Genomic DNA, 20,133 nt, shown 5'->3' with positions numbered 1-20,133 from the left:
TCTTCAACAAAGTAGTTAGCCGTATTTAAAACTAAATAAGACACAAACAACATATATTTCAACACTAAAATCGTCGTTTCTTTACAGAGATATAGTGAACAAGTTCCCATTCTGGCCTGAACGACGCGGGAAAACTATCTTGTTTTTGAGAAAGAATTAGGACGTCACGACGAAAATTTCCGATCGTGAGCTCGTCGGAATTATTCAATATGGCAACTCTACTTTTTTCAACAAATCTTCAAAAATATTCATTATTAATAAATTTAAGAACTTCGCGTAGTTACATGATTGGTCATTGTATAATTCATAAATTTTCAACAGATTTGTATCAACGCATACAGCCTCCTACTAGCTCAAGAAACAAGCCAAAATATGAAAGAGAAGCGATCTCGTTTGAGTGAAAACTTGATGGTAAAAAGTTGAAAAGTTGCTGATGGTTATCGCCATAAATTACGAATGGAAGAATTTACCACCACGATAAAATCAATATTACCACCACTGATAAAGTACCAGTGACCACTGCCGCCAGTCTGCCAGTGACCAATAGCATGTACGCGTACCTATTTTTCTATAATTGCGACGTATCATGGGATTTACATTCAAATTTATTTTTGCGCAAGCATTCGATCATGGCCATGACCGACTTTTCACCGAGTACTTTGTTGTCATGTGTTCTGACGTTGACCGTGTCTGAGACCGTATCTTTTTCACCAACAACTGTTTAAAAAACAACATGAAATCATTTAACCATCTATTTTGCTTTTTAAAGTAGACAACACTTAAAAAGACAATGAACACAAACAAACAAAATACAAACAAACAACAATCCAACAACAGCAAACTTCAACAAACTACAACTTTCACAGTAAACTTCATTCTGGTATGAATTAAAGTCTTTTTATTTTTTGATTTACTGTACAAATAAATAAAATTAAAGAGTTTGGAACCACTGTTGGTGTTCAGGTTGACGTTTCCACAACATTAGTCGGTTCGCCGTATTTGTTTCAGACGTCATGACAGAGAATATGTGGATGTTTTAGTTTGTGTGGTATACTTATTAATTGCTTCTTGTAAGCCGTTTATAAGGTGCTGATATTTGTATTCTGTTCAATGATTTTTGTTTTGAGTTTGTTAACCTACTTTCCAACGTAAGTCGTTGTCTATAGTCAGTGCTGCTTGTAATGTTGTGCATTGTGATGCTCACTTGTCAGTACTTGTTATTCTTGGTAGTCAGTTGATGCGCGAGTTGTAAAATGTAAGGTATTATCATTTGCTGTTTTTAAAAGCCTCAGTTTTTTAAATTTTATGTCTTCATATTTATGCTTTTTAAAGTAGACAACACTTAAAAAGACAATGAACACAAAACAAACAAACAAAAAGACAAACAACAAACAATCCGACAACAGCAAATGATAATACCTTACATTTTACAACTCGCGCATCAACTGACTACCAAGAACAACAAGTACTGACAAGTGAGCATCACAATGCACAACATTACAAGCAGCACTGACTATAGACAACGACTTACGTTAGAAAGTAGGTTAACAAACTCAAAACAAAAATCATTGAACAGAATACAAATATCAGCACCTTATAAACGGCTTACAAGCGAACAATTAATAAGTATACCACACAAACTAAAACATCCACATATTTCCCTCTCTTTCATGACGTCTAGAAAACAAATACGGCGAACCTGACTAATGTTGTGGAAACGTCAGTAAACTCTGAACACCAACAGTGGTTCCAAACCTTTTTAATATCTATTTATTTGTACAGTAAATAAAAAATAGTTTAAAAAGACTTTAATTCATACCAGGAATGAAGTTGTACTGTGAAAGTTGTGCATTGCGAACTTTCTTATTTAGTGTTGATCCGTGATCCAAGTCTGTATCAACGCGATAACCAGCGGCATGGAGCTTCTTTTGAATCTAAACATGACCAAAATGTCAATAAAAAAAAGGACAAAAAAAATTCAATTCATAAAATAGCAACAATTTGTCCATAGCTGAATTTGCATTAGCTTGTGCAAGTTTGATCTAAGGCTTACTAAATTAAATTTACCTGCTCGGAATAATCATTATATTTACTACTGACAAGCAATTACTACAACTTGAAGGGGAGAAAGCCATAAAATCCTAGAAAATAACAGAAAATGCAGTGCGTCAAAATTTTAAAATAAAGTAACGTAAAAATGATAAAAAATTTCCAAACAATTATGAAACTTTGTACCATTTTAATTTAATATTTTAAGGACATTTCATTTGCTTTAAGCTCTGGTATGAGCCAAGAAAACACTCGCCATTTTCCACCAAAGCTTTCAGCAAGAATAGCAATCATTTTTTCAACTGAACCTAGAATAGCTTGATGAATAATAACAGGATGTAATTTTTCATCTCCTTCACCACTGTCAATAGAGTGATAGAATGTTGATAAATTACTAAATTGTTACAATTTGTAAAGATCTACAATTTCATGGAAACTTAAACTGTACCATAATCCTCTGACTATAATACACAGGCTTACATATACATATACTTATATGCGGGTGGGTTTGTTTGTGGGCGAGTTTGAATGCAGGTGGGACTTTCAGTGCTCAGCAATGTAGCAGGCTGCATATAAGTATATAGTAAATATAAGCATATAAATATATAACAATAGGTTTCTATAGAAACAAATAATCATGCCAATGTTGGTTAAATGAATTAAGTATCAAGACCATGGTGAGGTTATTCAACAAAAAGCTTACTGGCAAAACTAACCTAGCGTAAGTGACGTTGAATCTCTCAGGAAATTGGAAAACCAGTTCAATTGTTGCATATTGATGAGACCGTCTTATAGCATCAAAAATTTTTACATTAATCTATAAATTGTGATAGCAATGAAATTATAAATTCACAATGGTATACATCTATAAACATAGAAAGCTTCATCCCCCATCCCCAGGATTTATCTGTCGTTTTTGACCAAACATATTCAAAGCTTCCACCAGTTTCTAATAAATTATAAAACTAACTCATTTAGTTAAACAATTAAAAATATTATCAATCATTAAACATTTTCGATATTTCTAACAAGACAACTAAAAAACATTGTAAAGGCTGCATTTATGTTCTCTGTAAACAAAGTCCCTCCCTTTTTTGGGAGGTAAACAAACCAATCTGTATGACAAATCAACAAATGAAAACATTCTATATTTTATTTCATTCTTGAATAACTGTCTATACCTTTGATATCCATAAAGAGGAATTGCACACAATGAAACAAATGTAACTTGATTGAATAGTTCATCGGTTGCAACCATTGAGTTGTAATGTTTGAAATGTTCAAGGTTAGAAGCCATCTTGATTTCGGCAAGCGGAGACTGAAACGAGTTAATATTTTAGTTGCAATATTACCAAATACTAAATAAAATCAATAACAAGAAAACAATAACAATGATGAACCAAAATTGTTAAAGAACATATTTTAAGTAAAAACGACTCATGCAAGGTAACTCAAATGTTCAACTCATGATGGTGAAAATATAAAAAAATTTTGAAGTATGATAAAATTTATTTTCAGTAGGAGTGGAATTCTTATTTTTGTAAAAGTTTTTTTTTTCGAAAACCTGTTCAAATGCATAAATTGTAGTTTTTTGATAAAAATTTTCAAATATGATTATATTCATTCTTAGGGGAGGTGTAATTCCTATTTTTACAAAAAATCTTTTTGTTGCGGAAAATCTGTTCAAATGCATAAATTATAGTCTTTTTATGAAAAGTTTGAAATATGATAAAATTCATTTTCAGGGGTGGAATTCCTATTTTTGTAAAAGTTTTTATTGTTGTGGAAAATCTGTTCAAAATGATAAATTTTTTTTTTGATGAAAATTTTGAAATATGATAAAATTATATTTTCAGGGGGGTGAATTCCTATTTTTGTAAAAGTTCTTTTTGTTGTTTTGAAAACAACGAATATTTTCATATTTTTTCGATATTTTCGGTACATCGATATACCGAAAAAACCAATATCGCTAAACCGATAATAAAAAAAACCCCCAAAATTTATCGATGTTTCGATATGCCGCAACAGCCTGCCTCGCTGGAGCCTTTATGTGGTAAACATGCTTGGAATCATTCGAGTTTTCAGTGGTTGACAAGTGTTTATCCAAAACTCTCGAGCGTATGTTAGGTGCTTCAACTACGTTCAATTTCATCAAGCTATGTTTAACCTAGCGTCGTTGTTTCTCTTCTGCCATGCTTGATTTTGTTTCAATGTTGGAAGTTTCATTTTCAAGGAGTTCTTCTACCTCGATCTACGAATTATAATATCTGTCATAAATATTAAAGCAGTTTGTTTATGTAGAAAATATGCAGACACAAAGTTATGAAGAGAAATATAAACATCTTTAACATTGTCACCGATATTACGAGGGGCATAACAAAGTGTTGATAAGTTTGACTAATTCTACGTTTATAAGAAACTTTTAAACAATTCTAACCCTAATCTTAACACTTAAACTAATCATAATCTAAGCCTGACCCTAATCCATACCTTAACCATTGAACCAATGTATGAAATGTAGTCAATTGTAGCCACATTATAAAGCCTAGTTCCTTTGTTTTTGAAGTTCAATGTGTATTCTAATCTTTCGTTTCCATTCCGCATTTTATTCTTGTAATCTTGTAGTCCATATTCTTGCAAGCATTTCTCAAATGGATATTCACAAATGGAGACTCGACAAGATATGTTAATATTTTTTCTCCAAACAAACATTTGTCATAGTCTGTTACGGGTCTTGCAGCTGGAATATGAAATGTTTGTAAGTGTAGCTTTATATAGCTAGTCTTTGTTTTGCTATGTTAAGCATTACACAATAACAAGAAAACGAATGAAGAATTGGTCACATTTACGACTAAAAACAGTAAGATTCTAGAGCTCCAGTACGAATAGCAAATGACTGTCGAAACGAGGGACGATCTTGGCCCACTGCGATAATATTTTACCAAATGAAGGGGAATTCCACAAAACATTTTCATTTGGACATATTATACAAGTGCACATGTGTCAACTAACCCTGGTTTAACCAAGGTTTGCGTTAAATACGACGCTTTATATTTTTCATCGCTGTAGTATGAACTACTTTGTTGAAGAATATATAGTAATTCTGCGAGTAAAATATCTTTACATTCCTCTGCATAGCAAAGTTTTTCTTTATTGGTTTTTTATCACGTGCATACGTCGCTATGAAATTCTCACTATCAACATTTTCCCAGATATTTCAATCTATAGCATCCAGCATCTAGACGTTCGTCGACAAAAATCATACGTAAAGCAACTATTTGTTGTTTAAAATCTTGATAGAACTTACGCAGATATAAAGATAGTTTTCAACTTTTCACAATGCAATTCAATAGGTTTTAGTTTTCCAGAATAATTCACCACCAAACTCAGTCTACTACGTGAAGATAGCTGTCTTTTATATACTCATGCCTCCAGTCCATTTTTGATCGCTAACATCGCTTCCCAAATACATCCTTGCCCGAAGTCGCGTTTTTTTATACATTTTAGCCAACATTTAAATATTCTTGCTATAAAATGATTGAGGCTCCGTTTACACTATACCGGATTACATTGCTATCGTAGCAGGTTGAAAATTCTATGTATTAAAAGGCAGTGAAATTGTTCAACGTCAGAAACACAATCAAATAGACTAAATCCATCAGCTTAATAAGCTTTTACTCCGAACAGTTAACACTTGAAAGCAAATGAAGATGTCGTGTTGAGCGAATCCGGTAAAGTGTAATCCTTAAACTGACAATTGTTCTTTTTAATGAACAAAACAGTTTTATTGTTTGCACAAGTGATGTTTGATTGCTAATATGCGCATAGGGATCGTTCATGCAAGCAGTTCATCGTCAATCTTAGAAAAGTATGCAAATGTTGCTGTCATAAGTTTGTGACGTTCTTTGTCTTGGACTAAACAATATTCCCTTTCGATTTTATTCCAAGAATGTCGTTTGTCCAAATACAAAATAGCCTTAAACATAGCAAAGCTAAAACTTATTTTTGATAAGTGTTAAGAAAAATAAATTATTCACCTCTTGCTTTCGTCTTTGTCAAACGCACACCATCTTTGTCGAAGTCGAGCACAAATATCTTGGTCGAAGTCGAACACAAATATCTTTGTCGAAGTCGAGCACAACTATCTTTGTCTGCTTCCGAATTCTGCTTTTCGGCTAGCTATTAGGGACGAAAAAAAAGAAACCTTTCGGTACGTCAAGTAGTAGATAAGTTAGCCGTTTTTAAAACTAAATAAGACACAAACAACAACATATATTTCAACACTAAAATCGTCGTTTCTTTACAGAGATATAGTGAACAAGTTCCCATTCTGGCCTGAACGACGCGGGAAAACTATCTCGTTTTTGAGAAAGAATTAGGACGTCACGACGATAATTTCCGATCGTGAGCTCGTCGGAATTATTCAATATGGCAACTCTACTTTTTTCAACAAATTTTCAAAAATATTCATTATTAATGAATTTAAGAACTTCGCGTAGTTACATGATTGGTCATTGTATAATTCATCAATTTTCAACAGATTTGTATCAACGCATAAGGCCTCCTACTAGCTCAAGAAACAAGCCAAAATATGAAAGAGAAGCGATCTCGTTTGAGTGAAAACTTGATTGTAAAAATTTGAAAAGTTGCTGATGGTTATCGCCATAAATTACGAATGGAAGAATTTACCACCACGATAAAATCAATATTACCACCACTGATAAAGTACCAGTGACCACTGATAAAGTACCAGTGACCACTGCCCCCAGTCTGCCAGTGACCAGTAGCATGTACGCGTACCTATTTTTCTATAATTGCGACGCATCATGGGATTTACATTCAAATTTATTTTTGCGAGTAAATTCATTTTTTCTTTACCATAAAAATGTTGTTTTATTTCAAAAATCTTCGATTGTCAGACTTCGTGAGCTGACTAAATCTTGCAAGCGTTCGATCATAGCCATGACCGACTTTTCACCGAGTACTTTGTTGTCACGTGTTCTGACGTTGACCGTGTCTGAGACCGTCTCTTTTTCACCAACAACTGTTTAAAAAACAACATGAAATCATTTAACCATCTATTTTGCTTTTTAAAATAGACAACACTTAAAAGGACAATGAACACAAAACAAACAAACAAAAATAAAAACAACAAACAATCCAACAACAGCAAATGATAATACCTTACATTTTACAACTCGCGCATCAACTGACTACCAGGAACAACAAGTACTGACAAGTGAGCATCACAATGCACAACATTACAAGCAGCACTGACTATAGACAACGACTTACGTTAGAAAGTAGGTTAACAAACTCAAAACAAAAATCATTGAACAGAATACAAATATCAGCACCTTAAAAACGGCTTACAAGCTAACAATTAATAAGTATACCACACAAGCTAACACATCCACATAATTCCCTCTCTTCCATGACGTCTAGAGAACAAATACGGCGAACCTGACTATTGTTGTGGAAACGTCAGTAAACTCTGAACACCAACAGTGGTTCCAAACCATTTTAATTTCTATTTATTCGTACAGTAAATAAAAAATAGTTTAAAAAGACTTTAATTCATACCAGGAATGAAGTTGTACTGTGAAAGTTGTGCATTGCGAACTTTCTTATTTAGTGTTGATCCGTGATCCAAGTCTGTATCAACGCGATAACCAGCGGCATGGAGCTTCTAAACATGACCAAAATGTCAATAAAAAAAAGGACAAAAAAAATCCAATTCATAAAATAGCAACAATTTGTCCATAGCTGAATTTGCATTAGCTTGTGCAAGTTTGATCTAAGGCTTACTAAATTAAATTTACCTGCTCGGAATAATCATTATATTTACTACTGACAGGAATTACTACAACTTGTTGGGGAGAAAGCCATAAAATCCTAGAAAATAACAGAAAATGCAGTGCGTCAAAATTTTAAAATAAAGTAACGTAAAAATGATAAAAAATTTCCAAACAATTATGAAACTTTGTACCATTTTAATTTAACATTTTAAGGACATTTCATTTGCTTTAAGCTCTGGCACGAGCCAACAAAACACTCACCATTTTCCACCAAAGCTTTCAGCAAGAATAGCAATCATTTTTTCAACTGAACCTAGAATAGCTTGATGAATAATAACAGGATGTAATTTTCCATCTCCTTCACCACTGTCAATAGAGTAATAGAATATTGATAAATTACTAAATTGTTACAATTTGTAAAGATCTACAATTTCATGGAAACTTAAACTGTACCATAATCGTCTGATTATAATACACAGGCTTACATATACATATACTTATATGCGGGTGGGTTTGTTTGTGGGCGAGTTTGAATGCAGGTGGGACTTTCAGTGTTCAGCAATGTAGCAGGCTGCATATAAGTATATAGTATATATAAGCATATAAATATATAACAATAGGTATCTATAGAAACAAATAATCATGCCACTGTTGGTTAAATGAATTAAGTATCAAGACCGTAGTGAGATTAATCAACAAAAAGCTTACTGGCAAAACTAACCTAGCGTAAGTGAGGTTAAATCTCTCAGGAAATTGGAAATCCAGTTCAATTGTTGAACATTGATGAGACCGTCTCATAGCATCAAAAATTTTTACATTAATCTATAAATTGTGATAGCAATGAAATTATAAATTCACAATGGTATACATCTATAAACATAGAAAGCTTCATCCCCCATCCCCAGGATTTATCTGTTGTTTTTGACCAAACATATTCAAAGCTTCCATCAGTTTCTAATAAAGTATAAAACTAACTCATTTAGTTAAACAATTAAAAATATTATCAACCATTAAAGATTTTCAATATTTCTGACAAGACAACTAAAAAACATTGTAAAGGCTGCATTTATGTTCGCTGTAAAAAATTGCCTCCCTTTTTTGTGAGGTAAACAAACCAATCTGTATGACAAATCAACAAATGAAAACATTCTATATTTTATTTCATTCTTGAATAACTGTCTATACCTTTGATATCCATAAAGAGGAATTGCACACAATGAAACAAATGTAACTTGATTAAATAGTTCATTGGTTGCAACCATTGAGTTGTAATGTTTGAAACGTTAGCTAAAGTCCCTCGGTGCTACAAGTCTTGTGACTTTTACTACAAAATATGCCTCAGCTTTCAAGTACATTTAATCACTAAGTTACCTCATTACCGTGCATCGTTTTACTTACAATAATATTGCAGACGCTAAAATTTAGATCCATTAACTACATACATGTATGGTCTTATATGAGCCAGTTTTAAATACTCAAAGAATATTTAGGCAATCAGAGAGTAAAATATTTTTACCTTACTCTGAAGAAAGCAGTTTTACTTATGAGTCTTTTTATCACAGGGATACGTCGGTATAAAATTTTCACCACTAAAAGTGTTGGTGAAGTGTTGACTGTGTAGTAAGATGGTCGATACAACTCATACGTAACGCATCAATTTGCTGTTTAATATCATCATAGAACTCATGCAGATAGATTGGATTCACATAGCCAGAATAACAACCAATAACTTTTAGCTTCCAGAACAATTCAGTGAATTCACCACAAATGTCAGTCTGCTACGGGAAGATAGTTGCCTTGTATATGCCTCAAGTCTTTTTTACGCTTCAAAATTGCATCCTTGAACGCCTTATTTTATACAGTTCAGCCAACATTTATCTATTCTTGCCATAAAATCATTAAGTGTGCTCCAAATTGACTGAAAATAAAATTGTTCAGCATACGCCATTTTGAAAGCATGTCTATAATTATCCACTATCATCCATTGTAACCACTATCAACATCCTAATTTCATTGGTCAAAAATATTCACATGTTTGATTTACATTTGCCTTTCATTTATGTCATTTCCAGATATGAATTTTCTTATTCGTCCAAAGTTCAATCAATAATAAAAAAATATTTATTGTAAATTTTATGATAGCAAATGAACGTGAAGCCAAGAGTTTGTAAATTACATGCAATTTTTCGTCGTGGTATATTGAATTATCTATCTCGACCTTATTTAAACCTGAACACATTTTTACGAAGATGGTTGGAAAGTTTTCTGTAATCTCCCACCAGTTTAAAGAAGCAAAAGACAAAGTAGGATCTTTAACTCAAGATCCAGGGAATGAATTGAAGTTGAAGATGTACGCCCTTTTAAGCAGGTGTTTTACCGATTCATAAAGATATTGTATCCGGTTTTTACATAAAGTTTGAACATTAGTTGTTGTATCTCCTACCTACAAGTTCTTCAATTAAATGGTGACTTTACATTTTTGATACACAATGTGCATCATTGCAGTTGAATCACATTTTTGCAAAGGCACAGTCAATTTTTTCATTTATAACTGTTCACAGTCCCACCATACTATACAATCAAATGAAAAATAAGAGGAGCCCAAATAACAATATATCATTTCCAGGGTTCTTTAGGCAAATGTAATACACCAAAGCCTGAGATTTTGGACTTTGTTGGAAAGTCAATATGGAATGCGTGGAACGATTTGGGTGATTTATCACAGGTGAATATTTAGTTTAAGAAAGGCTGCACTTATCTTATAATGAACATTCAATATGTATCTAGTTTCAAACATCACCAAAGAACTGTATGTTTCAACAATTTTATTGAACACTTTCACAAGTCTTACTAAAATCTATCGTCATCAAATTATTTACAGTAAAAAAGTTGTTTTGTTCAAAGTTGACAGCACACTGTTAATTAAGAACTGAGTGTGTGGGTCTTCCGGAAATTATAAGTACATATAGACCTACCGGAACATACAGCTTAAATATCTACATGTAAATCTGTGCTTTTCAATAGTTTTAATATACATAGTTTCTCTCCAAGCCATGCAATCTGAATGATTTCCCCTATTTGTATTTGCAAAGAATTCCTTAACATTTAGGAGAGTAAAATTTTGTACTTGACATTCTTAGTATTGGTGATGCAGGAAAAAAAATGCAAATGTGACCATTGATTCTCTATCAAATACCTATGTACTTTTGAAAAAAACTTCCATTGCATGTAATGAATACTTTTAAATTGAACTTTTCTTTTAGGTTGATGCACAAAAACAGTATATAGCACTTGCAGGATCTTTACTAGGTGATTTTGAACTTTGCTGTGTATTATAAACACAAAGCTTTTCTGCAAAATATTCTGTATAAACATCATTTCTCTGTTGTGTACATGTGCTTCTCAACATTGAACTATAGAACAGATTTTTTGTCTAACAATGTTTCTAACATTACATTAAGTTTGTTATATGTTTACAGTTACTAAAGTTAAATTTTGTTAAAAACGTTTGACGTGCAAGTGAAACACCTTAGTCATTCATTAAGGAGATGAAACATCTTTGAACTCAATCTCTTACACTTTTGGGCTGTTTAGTCCAAAACAGTTATTGCAAATATATTCAATATTTCTTAAATGTAACTTCAGGAATACATACAAGATCTGTAAGGCTGCTAATAACTTGCGGTTTCTCTTGCATAAAAAGGAATGAACAACTACAATTTTAAAATTATAGTTTTTCACAGACGGTTTTTTTATTGTGAAATATTCTAATGCAAAAAGTTGTCGATCTACAACAAAAGTCGTGGTAAAAGAGATTAACCACATATCAATTTGTTATAAAAAGTCAACTTAGAAGATTAGAGAAAGCTGTTAAGGCGTGGCACGTATCGAAAATTTTGTTTTGACCATTTATTGATTGAACTTTGGACGAATAAGAAAATTCATATCTGGAAATGACATAAATGAAAGGCAAAAGTAAATCAAACATGTGAATATTTTTGACCAATGAAATTAGGATGTTGATAGTGGTTACAATGGATGATAGTGGATAAGTATAGACATGCTTTCAAAATGGCGTATGCTGAACAATTTTATTTTCAGTCAATTTGGAGCACACTTAATGATTTTATGGCAAGAATAGATAAATGTTGGCTGAACTGTATAAAATAAGGCGTTCAAGGATGCAATTTGAAGCGTAAAAAAGACTTGAGGCATATACAAGGCAACTATCTTCACGTAGCAGACTCACATTTGTGGTGAATTCACCGAATTGTTCTGGAAGCTAAAAGTTATTGGTTGTTATTCTGGCTATGTGAATCCAATCTATCTGCATGAGTTCTATGATGATTTTAAACAGCAAATTGATGCGTTACGTATGAGTTGTATCGACCAGCTTACTACAGAGTCAACACTTCACCAATTTGGAATTTGAAACATTTTAGTGGTGAAAATTTTATACCGACGTATCCCTGTGATAAAAAGACTCATAAGTAAAACTGCTTTCTTCAGAGTAAGGTAAAAATATTTTACTCTCTGATTGCCTAAATATTCTTTGAGTATTTAAAACTGGCTCATATAAGACCATACATGTATGTAGTTAATGGGATCTACATTTTAGCTAGCGTGTGCAATATTTTTATAAGTAAAACGATGCACGGTAGTGAGGTAACTTAGTGATTAAATGTACTTGAAAGCTGAGGCATATTTTGTAGTAAAAGTCACAAGACTTGTAGCACCGAGGGACTTTAGCTAACCTGCCTGGGCTTTCAAGTGCATTTGATTGCCAAAATATTTTAGTCACTGCTTCACACACTGTTTATAAATTTGAATCTGCAGCTATTATTACCTAAGTGCAGATCTATTGATTGTCATGATTTATTTTATCTCCATGTTTTTTTATATTTTCACCATCATGAGTTGAACATTTGAGTACCTTGCATGAGTCATTTTTACTTAAAATATGTTCTTTAACAATTTTGGTTCATCATTGTTATTGTTTTCTTGTTATTGATTTTATTTAGTATTTGGTAATATTTCAACCAAAATATTAACTTGTTTCAGTCTCCGCTTGCTGAAATCAAGATGGCTTCTAACCTTGAACATTTCAAACATTACAACTCAATGGTTGCAACCAATGAACTATTTAATCAAGCTACATTTGTTTCATTGTGTGCAATTCCTCTTTATGGATATCAAAGGTATAGACAGTTATTCAAGAATGAAATAAAATATAGAATGTTTTCATTTGTTGATTTGTCATACAGATTGGTTTGTTTACCTCCCAAAAAAGGGAGGCAATTTGTTTACAGCGAACATAAATGCAGCCTTTACAATGTTTTTTAGTTGTCTTGTCAGAAATATCGAAAATGTTTAATGATTGATAATATTTTTAATTGTTTAACTAAATGAGTTAGTTTTATATTTTATTAGAAACTGATGGAAGCTTTGAATATGTTTGGTCAAAAACGACAGATAAATCCTGGGGATGGGGGATGAAGCTTTCTATGTTTATAGATGTATACCATTGTGAATTTATAATTTCATTGCTATCACAATTTATAGATTAATGTAAAAATTTTTGATCCCAAGAGACGGTCTCATCAATGTGCAACAATTGAACTGGATTTCCAATTTCCTGAGAGATTCAACGTCACTTACGCTAGGTTAGTTTTGCCAGTAAGCTTTTTGTTGAATAACCTCACTACGGTCTTGATACTTAATTCATTTAACCAACAGTGGCATGATTATTTGTTTCTATAGAAACCTATTGTTATATATTTATATGCTTATATATACTATATACTTATATGCAGCCTGCTACATTGCTGAACACTGAAAGTCCCACCTGCATTCAAACTCGCCCACAAACAAACCCACCCGCATATAAGTATATGTATATGTAAGCCTGTGTATTATAGTCAGAGGATTATGGTACAGTTTAAGTTTCCATGAAATTGTAGATCTTTACAAATTGTAACAATTTAGTAATTTATCAATATTCTATTACTCTATTCACAGTGGTGAAGGAGATGAAAAATTACATCCTGTTATTATTCATCAAGCTATTCTAGGTTCAGTTGAAAAAATGATTGCTATTCTTGCTGAAAGCTTTGGTGGAAAATGGTGAGTGTTTTGTTGGCTCGTGCCAGAGCTTAAAGCAAATGAAATGTCCTTAAAATGTTAAATTAAAATGGTACAAAGTTTCATAATTGTTTGGAAATTTTTTATCATTTTTACGTTACTTTATTTTAAAATTTTGACGCACTGCATTTTCTGTTATTTTCTAGGATTTTATGGCTTTCTCCCCTTCAAGTTGTAGTATTTCCTGTCAGTAGTAAATATAATGATTATTCCGAGCAGGTAAATTTAATTTAGTAAGCCTTAGATCAAACTTGCACAAGCTAATGCAAATTCAGCTATGGACAAATTGTTGCTATTTTATGAATTGGATTTTTTTTGTCCTTTTTTTTTATTGACATTTTGGTCATGTTTAGATTCAAAAGAAGCTCCATGCCGCTGGTTATCGCGTTGATACAGACTTGGATCACGGATCAACACTAAATAAGAAAGTTCGCAATACACAACTTTCACAGTACAACTTCATTCCTGGTATGAATTAAAGTCTTTTTAAACTATTTTTTATTTACTGTACAAATAAATAGAAATTATAACGGTTTGGAACCACTGTTGGTGTTCAGAGTTTACTGACGTTTCCACAACATTAGTCAGGTTCGCCGTATTTGTTTTCTAGACGTCATGACAGGGAGGGAAATATGTGGATGTTTTAGTTTGTGTGGTATACTTATTAATTGTTCGCTTGTAAGCCGTTTATAAGGTGCTGATATTTGTATTCTGTTCAATGATTTTTGTTTTGAGTTTGTTAACCTACTTTCTAACGTAAGTCGTTGTCTATAGTCAGTGCTGCTTGTAATGTTGTGCATTGTGATGCTCACTTCAGTCACTTGTCAGTACTTGTTGTTCTTGGTAGTCAGTTGATGCGCGAGTGGTAAAATGTAAGGTATTATCATTTGCTGTTGTTGGATTGTTTGTTGTTTGTATTTTTGTTTGTTTGTTTTGTGTTCATTGTCTTTTTAAGTGTTGTCTATTTTAACAAGCAAAATAGATGGTTAAATGATTTCATGTTGTTTTTTAAACAGTTGTTGGTGAAAAAGAGACGGTCTCAGACACGGTCAACGTCAGAACACGTGAAAACAAAGTACTCGGTGAAAAGTCGGTCATGGTCATGATCGAACGCTTGCGAGATTTAGTCAGCTCACGAAGTCTGACAATCGAAGATTTTTGAAATAAAACAACATTTTTATGGTAAAGATAAAATGAATTTACTCGCAAAAATAAATTTGAATGTAAATCCCATGATGCGTCGCAATTATAGAAAAATAGGTACGCGTACATGCTACTGGTCACTGGCAGACTGGCGGCAGTAGTCACTGGTACTTTATCAGTGGTCACTGGTACTTTATCAGTGGTGGTAATATTGATTTTATCGTGGTGGTAAATTCTTCCATTCGTAATTTATGGCGATAACCATCAGCAACTTTTCAACTTTTTACCATCAAGTTTTCACTCAAACGTGATCGCTTCTCTTTCATATTTTGGTTTGTTTCTTGAGCTAGTAGGAGGCTGTATGCGTTGATACAAATCTGTTGAAAATTGATGAATTATACAATGACCAATCATGTAACTACGCGAAGTTCTTAAATTCATTTACAATGAATGAATTAAGTAACGAAAGTCAAGCAAAAGAAATTAAATAGTTTGATATTTACGAAAGCGGAGTTGGAAGAGCTGTCATATTTTAAAAGGATGAATTGAAACAAGAGACCAGACTGGTGGAATGAGTGTATTGTAATTTAAGAGAAGAGTTGTAATTCTTTGCTAGCCTTAAGTCCCGTGTTAAGAAACCATTTCTTAATATATGTGTATGCATGGTTTGGATTATCATTCTGTCTGTGGATGACTTTGAAATAAATCGAAAATTTACAGTTCACTTCGCGTTTTGTTTTCATTAACATTTTTTCATCTCAAGATATCTTGTTTCTTCAGAATTTGTTTTTTACTATCTTTTTTAAATTGTCGGCTGGACATGGCTTTAAGACTTTCTCCTTACCTTGAAAAGAGACCACATCGTCCACATCGTGCACATGTACATTAGACACGATGTTTAAAAACGTTCAAAGAGTTGTTTCGTACATAGTTTATAGTTAATAGCTTTCCTCGCAGGAGCCGATGACTGGAAAGCAAGCACAGTTGACTCGCTGTTACGAATTGTAGGTTTTTATCGTGATTTTCATCAAAAAATTGCTAGCCGAATCCCAAATACACACATACATTTTCCTCACTCTTGCCTCAGGAGGGAGTGGGAAATTGTGAAATTTTCGGAAAAGCGGTCAATTTCGGTAAATCTCAGCGGCAACGGACGAAATCCGCCATGTTTTTTACAACATGCAATATCTAAGGCCGCGCTTGAGATAGCCGCTCCAGTTATTATAGAACTCAATGAGTTGCACAGTAAAGGACCAGAACAATATTCGAAATGACCGTCGGCTTACTAGTCCAGTAAGAATACGGAATAGCCAATGTTAATAAAGATAGGTCTATTCTTACCACACTTTTCTCTTAGTGTTACAAAATAGATAATAAAAATGAGAATAGATGATAGAAATGATTAGAAGTTAACTATCATCATATTGATTTGTTAGAAAGTATAATACTTTCATTAAATAAGAAAAGGTTTACGCGCAAAAAATGCGAAATATAAATACACAACATAATCATAGCTAGGAAAGGCGTTCCTTTACTCATCGGAAATCATCTCTACTATTTATTATTCCACGGAATAAAGTTGAAATCAAATAACTATTTTAAACGCAACAATATCACTCTGTTTTGTAGTTCAAAACACAAACAACATAGTCCATAATAAAATTTGTCCACTTTTGTATATAACCAAAGGGTTTACCCAAACTATCTCTTGTATATAATGCATGAACGGCTACCTACAACAATAATTCGAACTAATTTCCTTTTTCCTGGTCAAATTTCTTTGTATCACTCTCACTTAAACTTTGTAAGACGAGCGTGTAGGTTTGATTTAAACAACAAGAAATTTACCCATTTATTAACACAATATGCCTTTAAAGATTCATAATGAATAATTTGAATTACAACTTTCATCAAGTTTATGCAGTTCTTAATTATACATAACAAGCACGAACTTTTAAAGTATTTGATTACAAATGAACTCTTTGTAAAAGAAAATTGGAATTATGAATGAAAAGAAAAACTGCTATATATCTAAGTATTGACCTTTCAACACCACTTTAACTAACCCAAACAATTTTCTGTTCGAGTTATCGGGGTTCTAGTCTACAATCAAATATTTCAAAAAAAAAGTAGGTAAATGTAATTAATGAGAATACATTCAGTATATCCAAAACTGGGTGTTCAATACAAGAAAACGATGACAATTAAGAAGACAAAACCCAAAATGATCTTCATTGGTGTTTGTGTCGCTCCTCCGTTACAGAGATCAGTGTCACAACATGAAATGGAACACGATTCCCCTACTCCCTGTAATATTCGACAAGCCTCTGTTGTATTCGGACAAAATCCAAATGCTGTTGTGTCACATCCCTTTACAACTACATCTGTGTTGTTAAGTTGGGTGTATTTTGCCGAGAAACAATATCCGGTGGTGCATGGAATTTTTACACCAACGCATTTTTGTTGTTCTTTTGGAGCTTTGGAATTGTAAAGACACGCATAACATTGGTCTGGGCTGCCTGTAAAAACATTGAAATACGGGTTTTTCGATATCTGGGCTGTTGGTTTTTAAAGCTATGTCATATTAATAATAAATTAAGTGAATAACAAATAATTGTCGACATAAAGATCAATAGAGGTAACAAAAAAACTTATTAAATATGTGTCTAACAAGCGTTGTGGATAACATGGTAGAGTTCTTTTAGGAACTATTTAAAAACCGAACGGAACTTTTTGTTACAAAGCTCAATGCATTTCGCGTTAGAGAAGACTTCTGCACAGTTTATGTTGACGTAAGGAAGTACAAGCTAAATTAAAACTGACTAGCTTTACGAAAACAAGTTGAAACAAATTCGAAAGTGATTAGCGCAAAGATGTTTCTGTCAGCTGTTTTTGTACAAACAGTCAAGAGCACAAAAGACTGGAGAAGTTAAACTCATCACCGCCATTGCTATAAATTCCTTTTATAAATACTTCGAACAAGCTGGCCACGTTGAATAGAAAGCATTTTGCCACGTTGAATAGAAAGCATTTGTGAATGCTTTGTATCACTTTGATGTTCCGGTGACATCATCAAAATTTATTTCTCACCATGCTGCTTGGTTAGAAAAGACTTTTATTAATTTAAGAAAAAGTTTGCAGGCTAAAAATGTGAAATATATAAACACAACATAATTATCGCTATGAAAGATATTCTTTATTCATCGAAAGTCATCTCTACTTTTCATGATTACGAAAAAGTTCATTTAATGTACGATCAAATCTCTGAGATTTACCAGAATCTTCCCTCCTATTCCCGCTATTATCTTTCTATACTGAAGTTTTTCATCATATTGTAAATGTTTTACTGTGTGTAAAACAACGCACTCTCTGAAAATGAGTGATTTGTTGTTTTTTTTACAAACATGTGAAAGCATCTAATTGTGTTTAAAGAGTTCTTTGTAAATACCGAGGGAGACAAAGAAGACTTTGAGAAACATAAATACACAGGCTGTAATTATCTCGTCGAAATTATGATGTAGTCATTTGCATCAATATGATACTATCAAAGACCTCTACCGTCAAAAATTTTATTCCCGTTGTTGAAACTATATGTGATATCTAGCTTTTTGATGATTTTCCTTTTTTTGGAGAAATTATTTTATTGTTATGGCAGTTTAAAGTTGTCATTCAATGGACCTTAATTTGTTTATGCGGTCGCATGAAGCCTGGGTAAAGCCACATTCTGATATTTTCTATTGACGAACTTGCATGACGTCACCACAACACTCACTTTAAAGTTGACTACCTCTATTAGTGTCCAAATGTCAGTCAACATCAATACCAACAGTTTTTATCAGAACTCTACTAAAATGGACGATCTATTTATACAAGCAGCTCGTAATACGTGAATGGTAAAGTTTTTATAAGAACTGTTTAATTAAGAAACGAACAAAACTTTTTGTTACCCAGTTTCTATTGACTTAGTAAAAGTAAATCAAAACTCGTTTTGCGAAATCAAATTGTAATAAATTCGAAAGTGATCAACACAAAGATGTGTCTGCTGGCATTATAAACAGTCAAAAGCTCCTATGGGTGGACGAAATAAAAGTCTTCACCACCATTAGTAAAAGCACGAGCAACTTTTTATAAATACTACAAACAAGCCGACAAGGAAGTCTGCCAGGACTATGATTTTGCCACGTTGAATATAAAATATTTATGTTGCTTTCACGTCACTTTGACGCTCTTGTGACATAATCAAAATTCATTTTCTGCCATGTTGATTGGTTGGAAAGTAAATATTTTTCATTAACTTTAAGAAAAGGTTAGAGCGCTAAAAATATCAATTATGAAGGCATAACATAATTATCGCTATGAAAGACATTCTTTATTCATTCGACAAATTCAAAAGATCAGTGCAAAAATGTTTCTTTTAGCTGTACAAACAGTCAAAAACATCAAAGAGAGGACAAAGGTCACCACCGCTAAGAGGATGTATACCAACAACTTTTCAATTTCCTTTAACACATTTGTCAAACGGAAAAGAAAAAAATATAAATGGTCGATTTGAAGAAAAATTACTGAACACCAACCTGAGCAAACGGAGATGGTCATAAGTAAAGTAACTGCGAAAAGCTTGTTAAGCATCGCCATTTTGTCTACAGTGAAATAAAAAGAAATCATCGATAACTGAGAGTGAAGTTGATGTTCAGTTGACATGTAAAAGAGAATGTGCCATGTTTTAGTCAGGGAATTCATACCTTAGCTAATGGATGGAAATAAAAGATATAAACAGCAGACCTAATTGAAATTCTTGTTAAGCAAGAAATTACTTCAACTTAGTTGTAGTCTTTGAAAAACTTAGTGTCGATGACCAAAAATTACTCAAAACAAGCTGACCAGGAACTCTAAAAGCAACTCCACCAGGAACATTAATGATTTTGCTACGTCGAATAGAAAGTATATATGAATGATTTCTCTCTTTTTCACGTCATGTGACATCATTAGACTTCATTTCTCC

At 32.8% G+C, this 20,133-nt stretch overlaps 2 protein-coding genes, 3 long non-coding RNA genes and 1 pseudogene across 5 annotated transcripts; 2 read left to right on the top strand and 4 right to left on the bottom strand.

The window, feature by feature from the left end:
• Positions 1–327: 327 nt before the first annotated feature.
• LOC124452105 (threonine--tRNA ligase 1, cytoplasmic-like) lies at positions 328–2,267 on the bottom strand. The gene is given in 5 exon segments (XM_047002696.1): positions 328–717; positions 1,820–1,934; positions 2,068–2,100; positions 2,102–2,115; positions 2,261–2,267. Coding segments are annotated over 5 exon segments (318 nt in total). The 3' UTR covers positions 328–568.
• Positions 2,268–3,184: 917 nt separating this feature from the next.
• Positions 3,185–4,729, bottom strand: LOC124450848. The gene is made up of 3 exons (XR_006950225.1): positions 4,540–4,729; positions 4,217–4,300; positions 3,185–3,367 (listed from the first exon to the last, which is right to left on the bottom strand). It is a non-coding gene; the product is annotated as an uncharacterized LOC124450848 (long non-coding RNA).
• Positions 4,730–6,616: 1,887 nt separating this feature from the next.
• LOC124450847 (threonine--tRNA ligase 1, cytoplasmic-like) lies at positions 6,617–8,653 on the bottom strand. Its single transcript, XM_047001511.1, has 6 exons — positions 8,569–8,653; positions 8,109–8,213; positions 7,872–7,944; positions 7,633–7,738; positions 6,928–7,093; positions 6,617–6,857 (listed from the first exon to the last, which is right to left on the bottom strand). The coding sequence occupies exons 1-5, from the start codon at positions 8,643–8,645 to the stop codon at positions 6,948–6,950; spliced, it is 507 nt and encodes a 168-aa protein (XP_046857467.1). The 5' UTR covers positions 8,646–8,653; the 3' UTR covers positions 6,617–6,857; positions 6,928–6,947.
• Positions 8,654–10,000: 1,347 nt separating this feature from the next.
• Positions 10,001–11,411, top strand: LOC124451291. Its single transcript, XR_006950396.1, has 3 exons — positions 10,001–10,215; positions 10,474–10,572; positions 11,111–11,411. It is a non-coding gene; the product is annotated as an uncharacterized LOC124451291 (long non-coding RNA).
• A 1,989-nt stretch (positions 11,412–13,400) lies between these two features.
• On the top strand, positions 13,401–15,170 carry LOC124451293 (annotated as a pseudogene).
• A 2,145-nt stretch (positions 15,171–17,315) lies between these two features.
• On the bottom strand, positions 17,316–20,133 carry LOC124451426. Its single transcript, XR_006950456.1, has 3 exons — positions 19,946–20,133; positions 19,706–19,771; positions 17,316–17,650 (listed from the first exon to the last, which is right to left on the bottom strand). It is a non-coding gene; the product is annotated as an uncharacterized LOC124451426 (long non-coding RNA).

The sequence above is a fragment of the Xenia sp. Carnegie-2017 genome, unplaced genomic scaffold, assembly GCF_021976095.1.
Source record: "Xenia sp. Carnegie-2017 unplaced genomic scaffold, XeniaSp_v1 HiC_scaffold_24, whole genome shotgun sequence".
Lineage (NCBI taxonomy): Eukaryota > Metazoa > Cnidaria > Anthozoa > Malacalcyonacea > Xeniidae > Xenia > Xenia sp. Carnegie-2017.
The sequence above is the reverse complement of the archived record's forward strand: the minus strand, read 5'-3'. Positions and strand labels throughout refer to the sequence as shown.

Excerpts from the sequence above, each read along its gene's own strand:
- LOC124450847 (XM_047001511.1), bottom strand. The coding sequence starts at position 8,645 with ATGAGACGGTCTCATCAATGTTCAACAATTGAACTGGATTTCCAATTT. Across the intron at positions 7,945-8,108 it reads GAAAGCTTTGGTGGAAAATG|GATTTTATGGCTTTCTCCCC; the intron begins GTGAGTGTTTTG and ends GTTATTTTCTAG. Across the intron at positions 7,739-7,871 it reads ATAATGATTATTCCGAGCAG|AAGCTCCATGCCGCTGGTTA; the intron begins GTAAATTTAATT and ends GGTCATGTTTAG.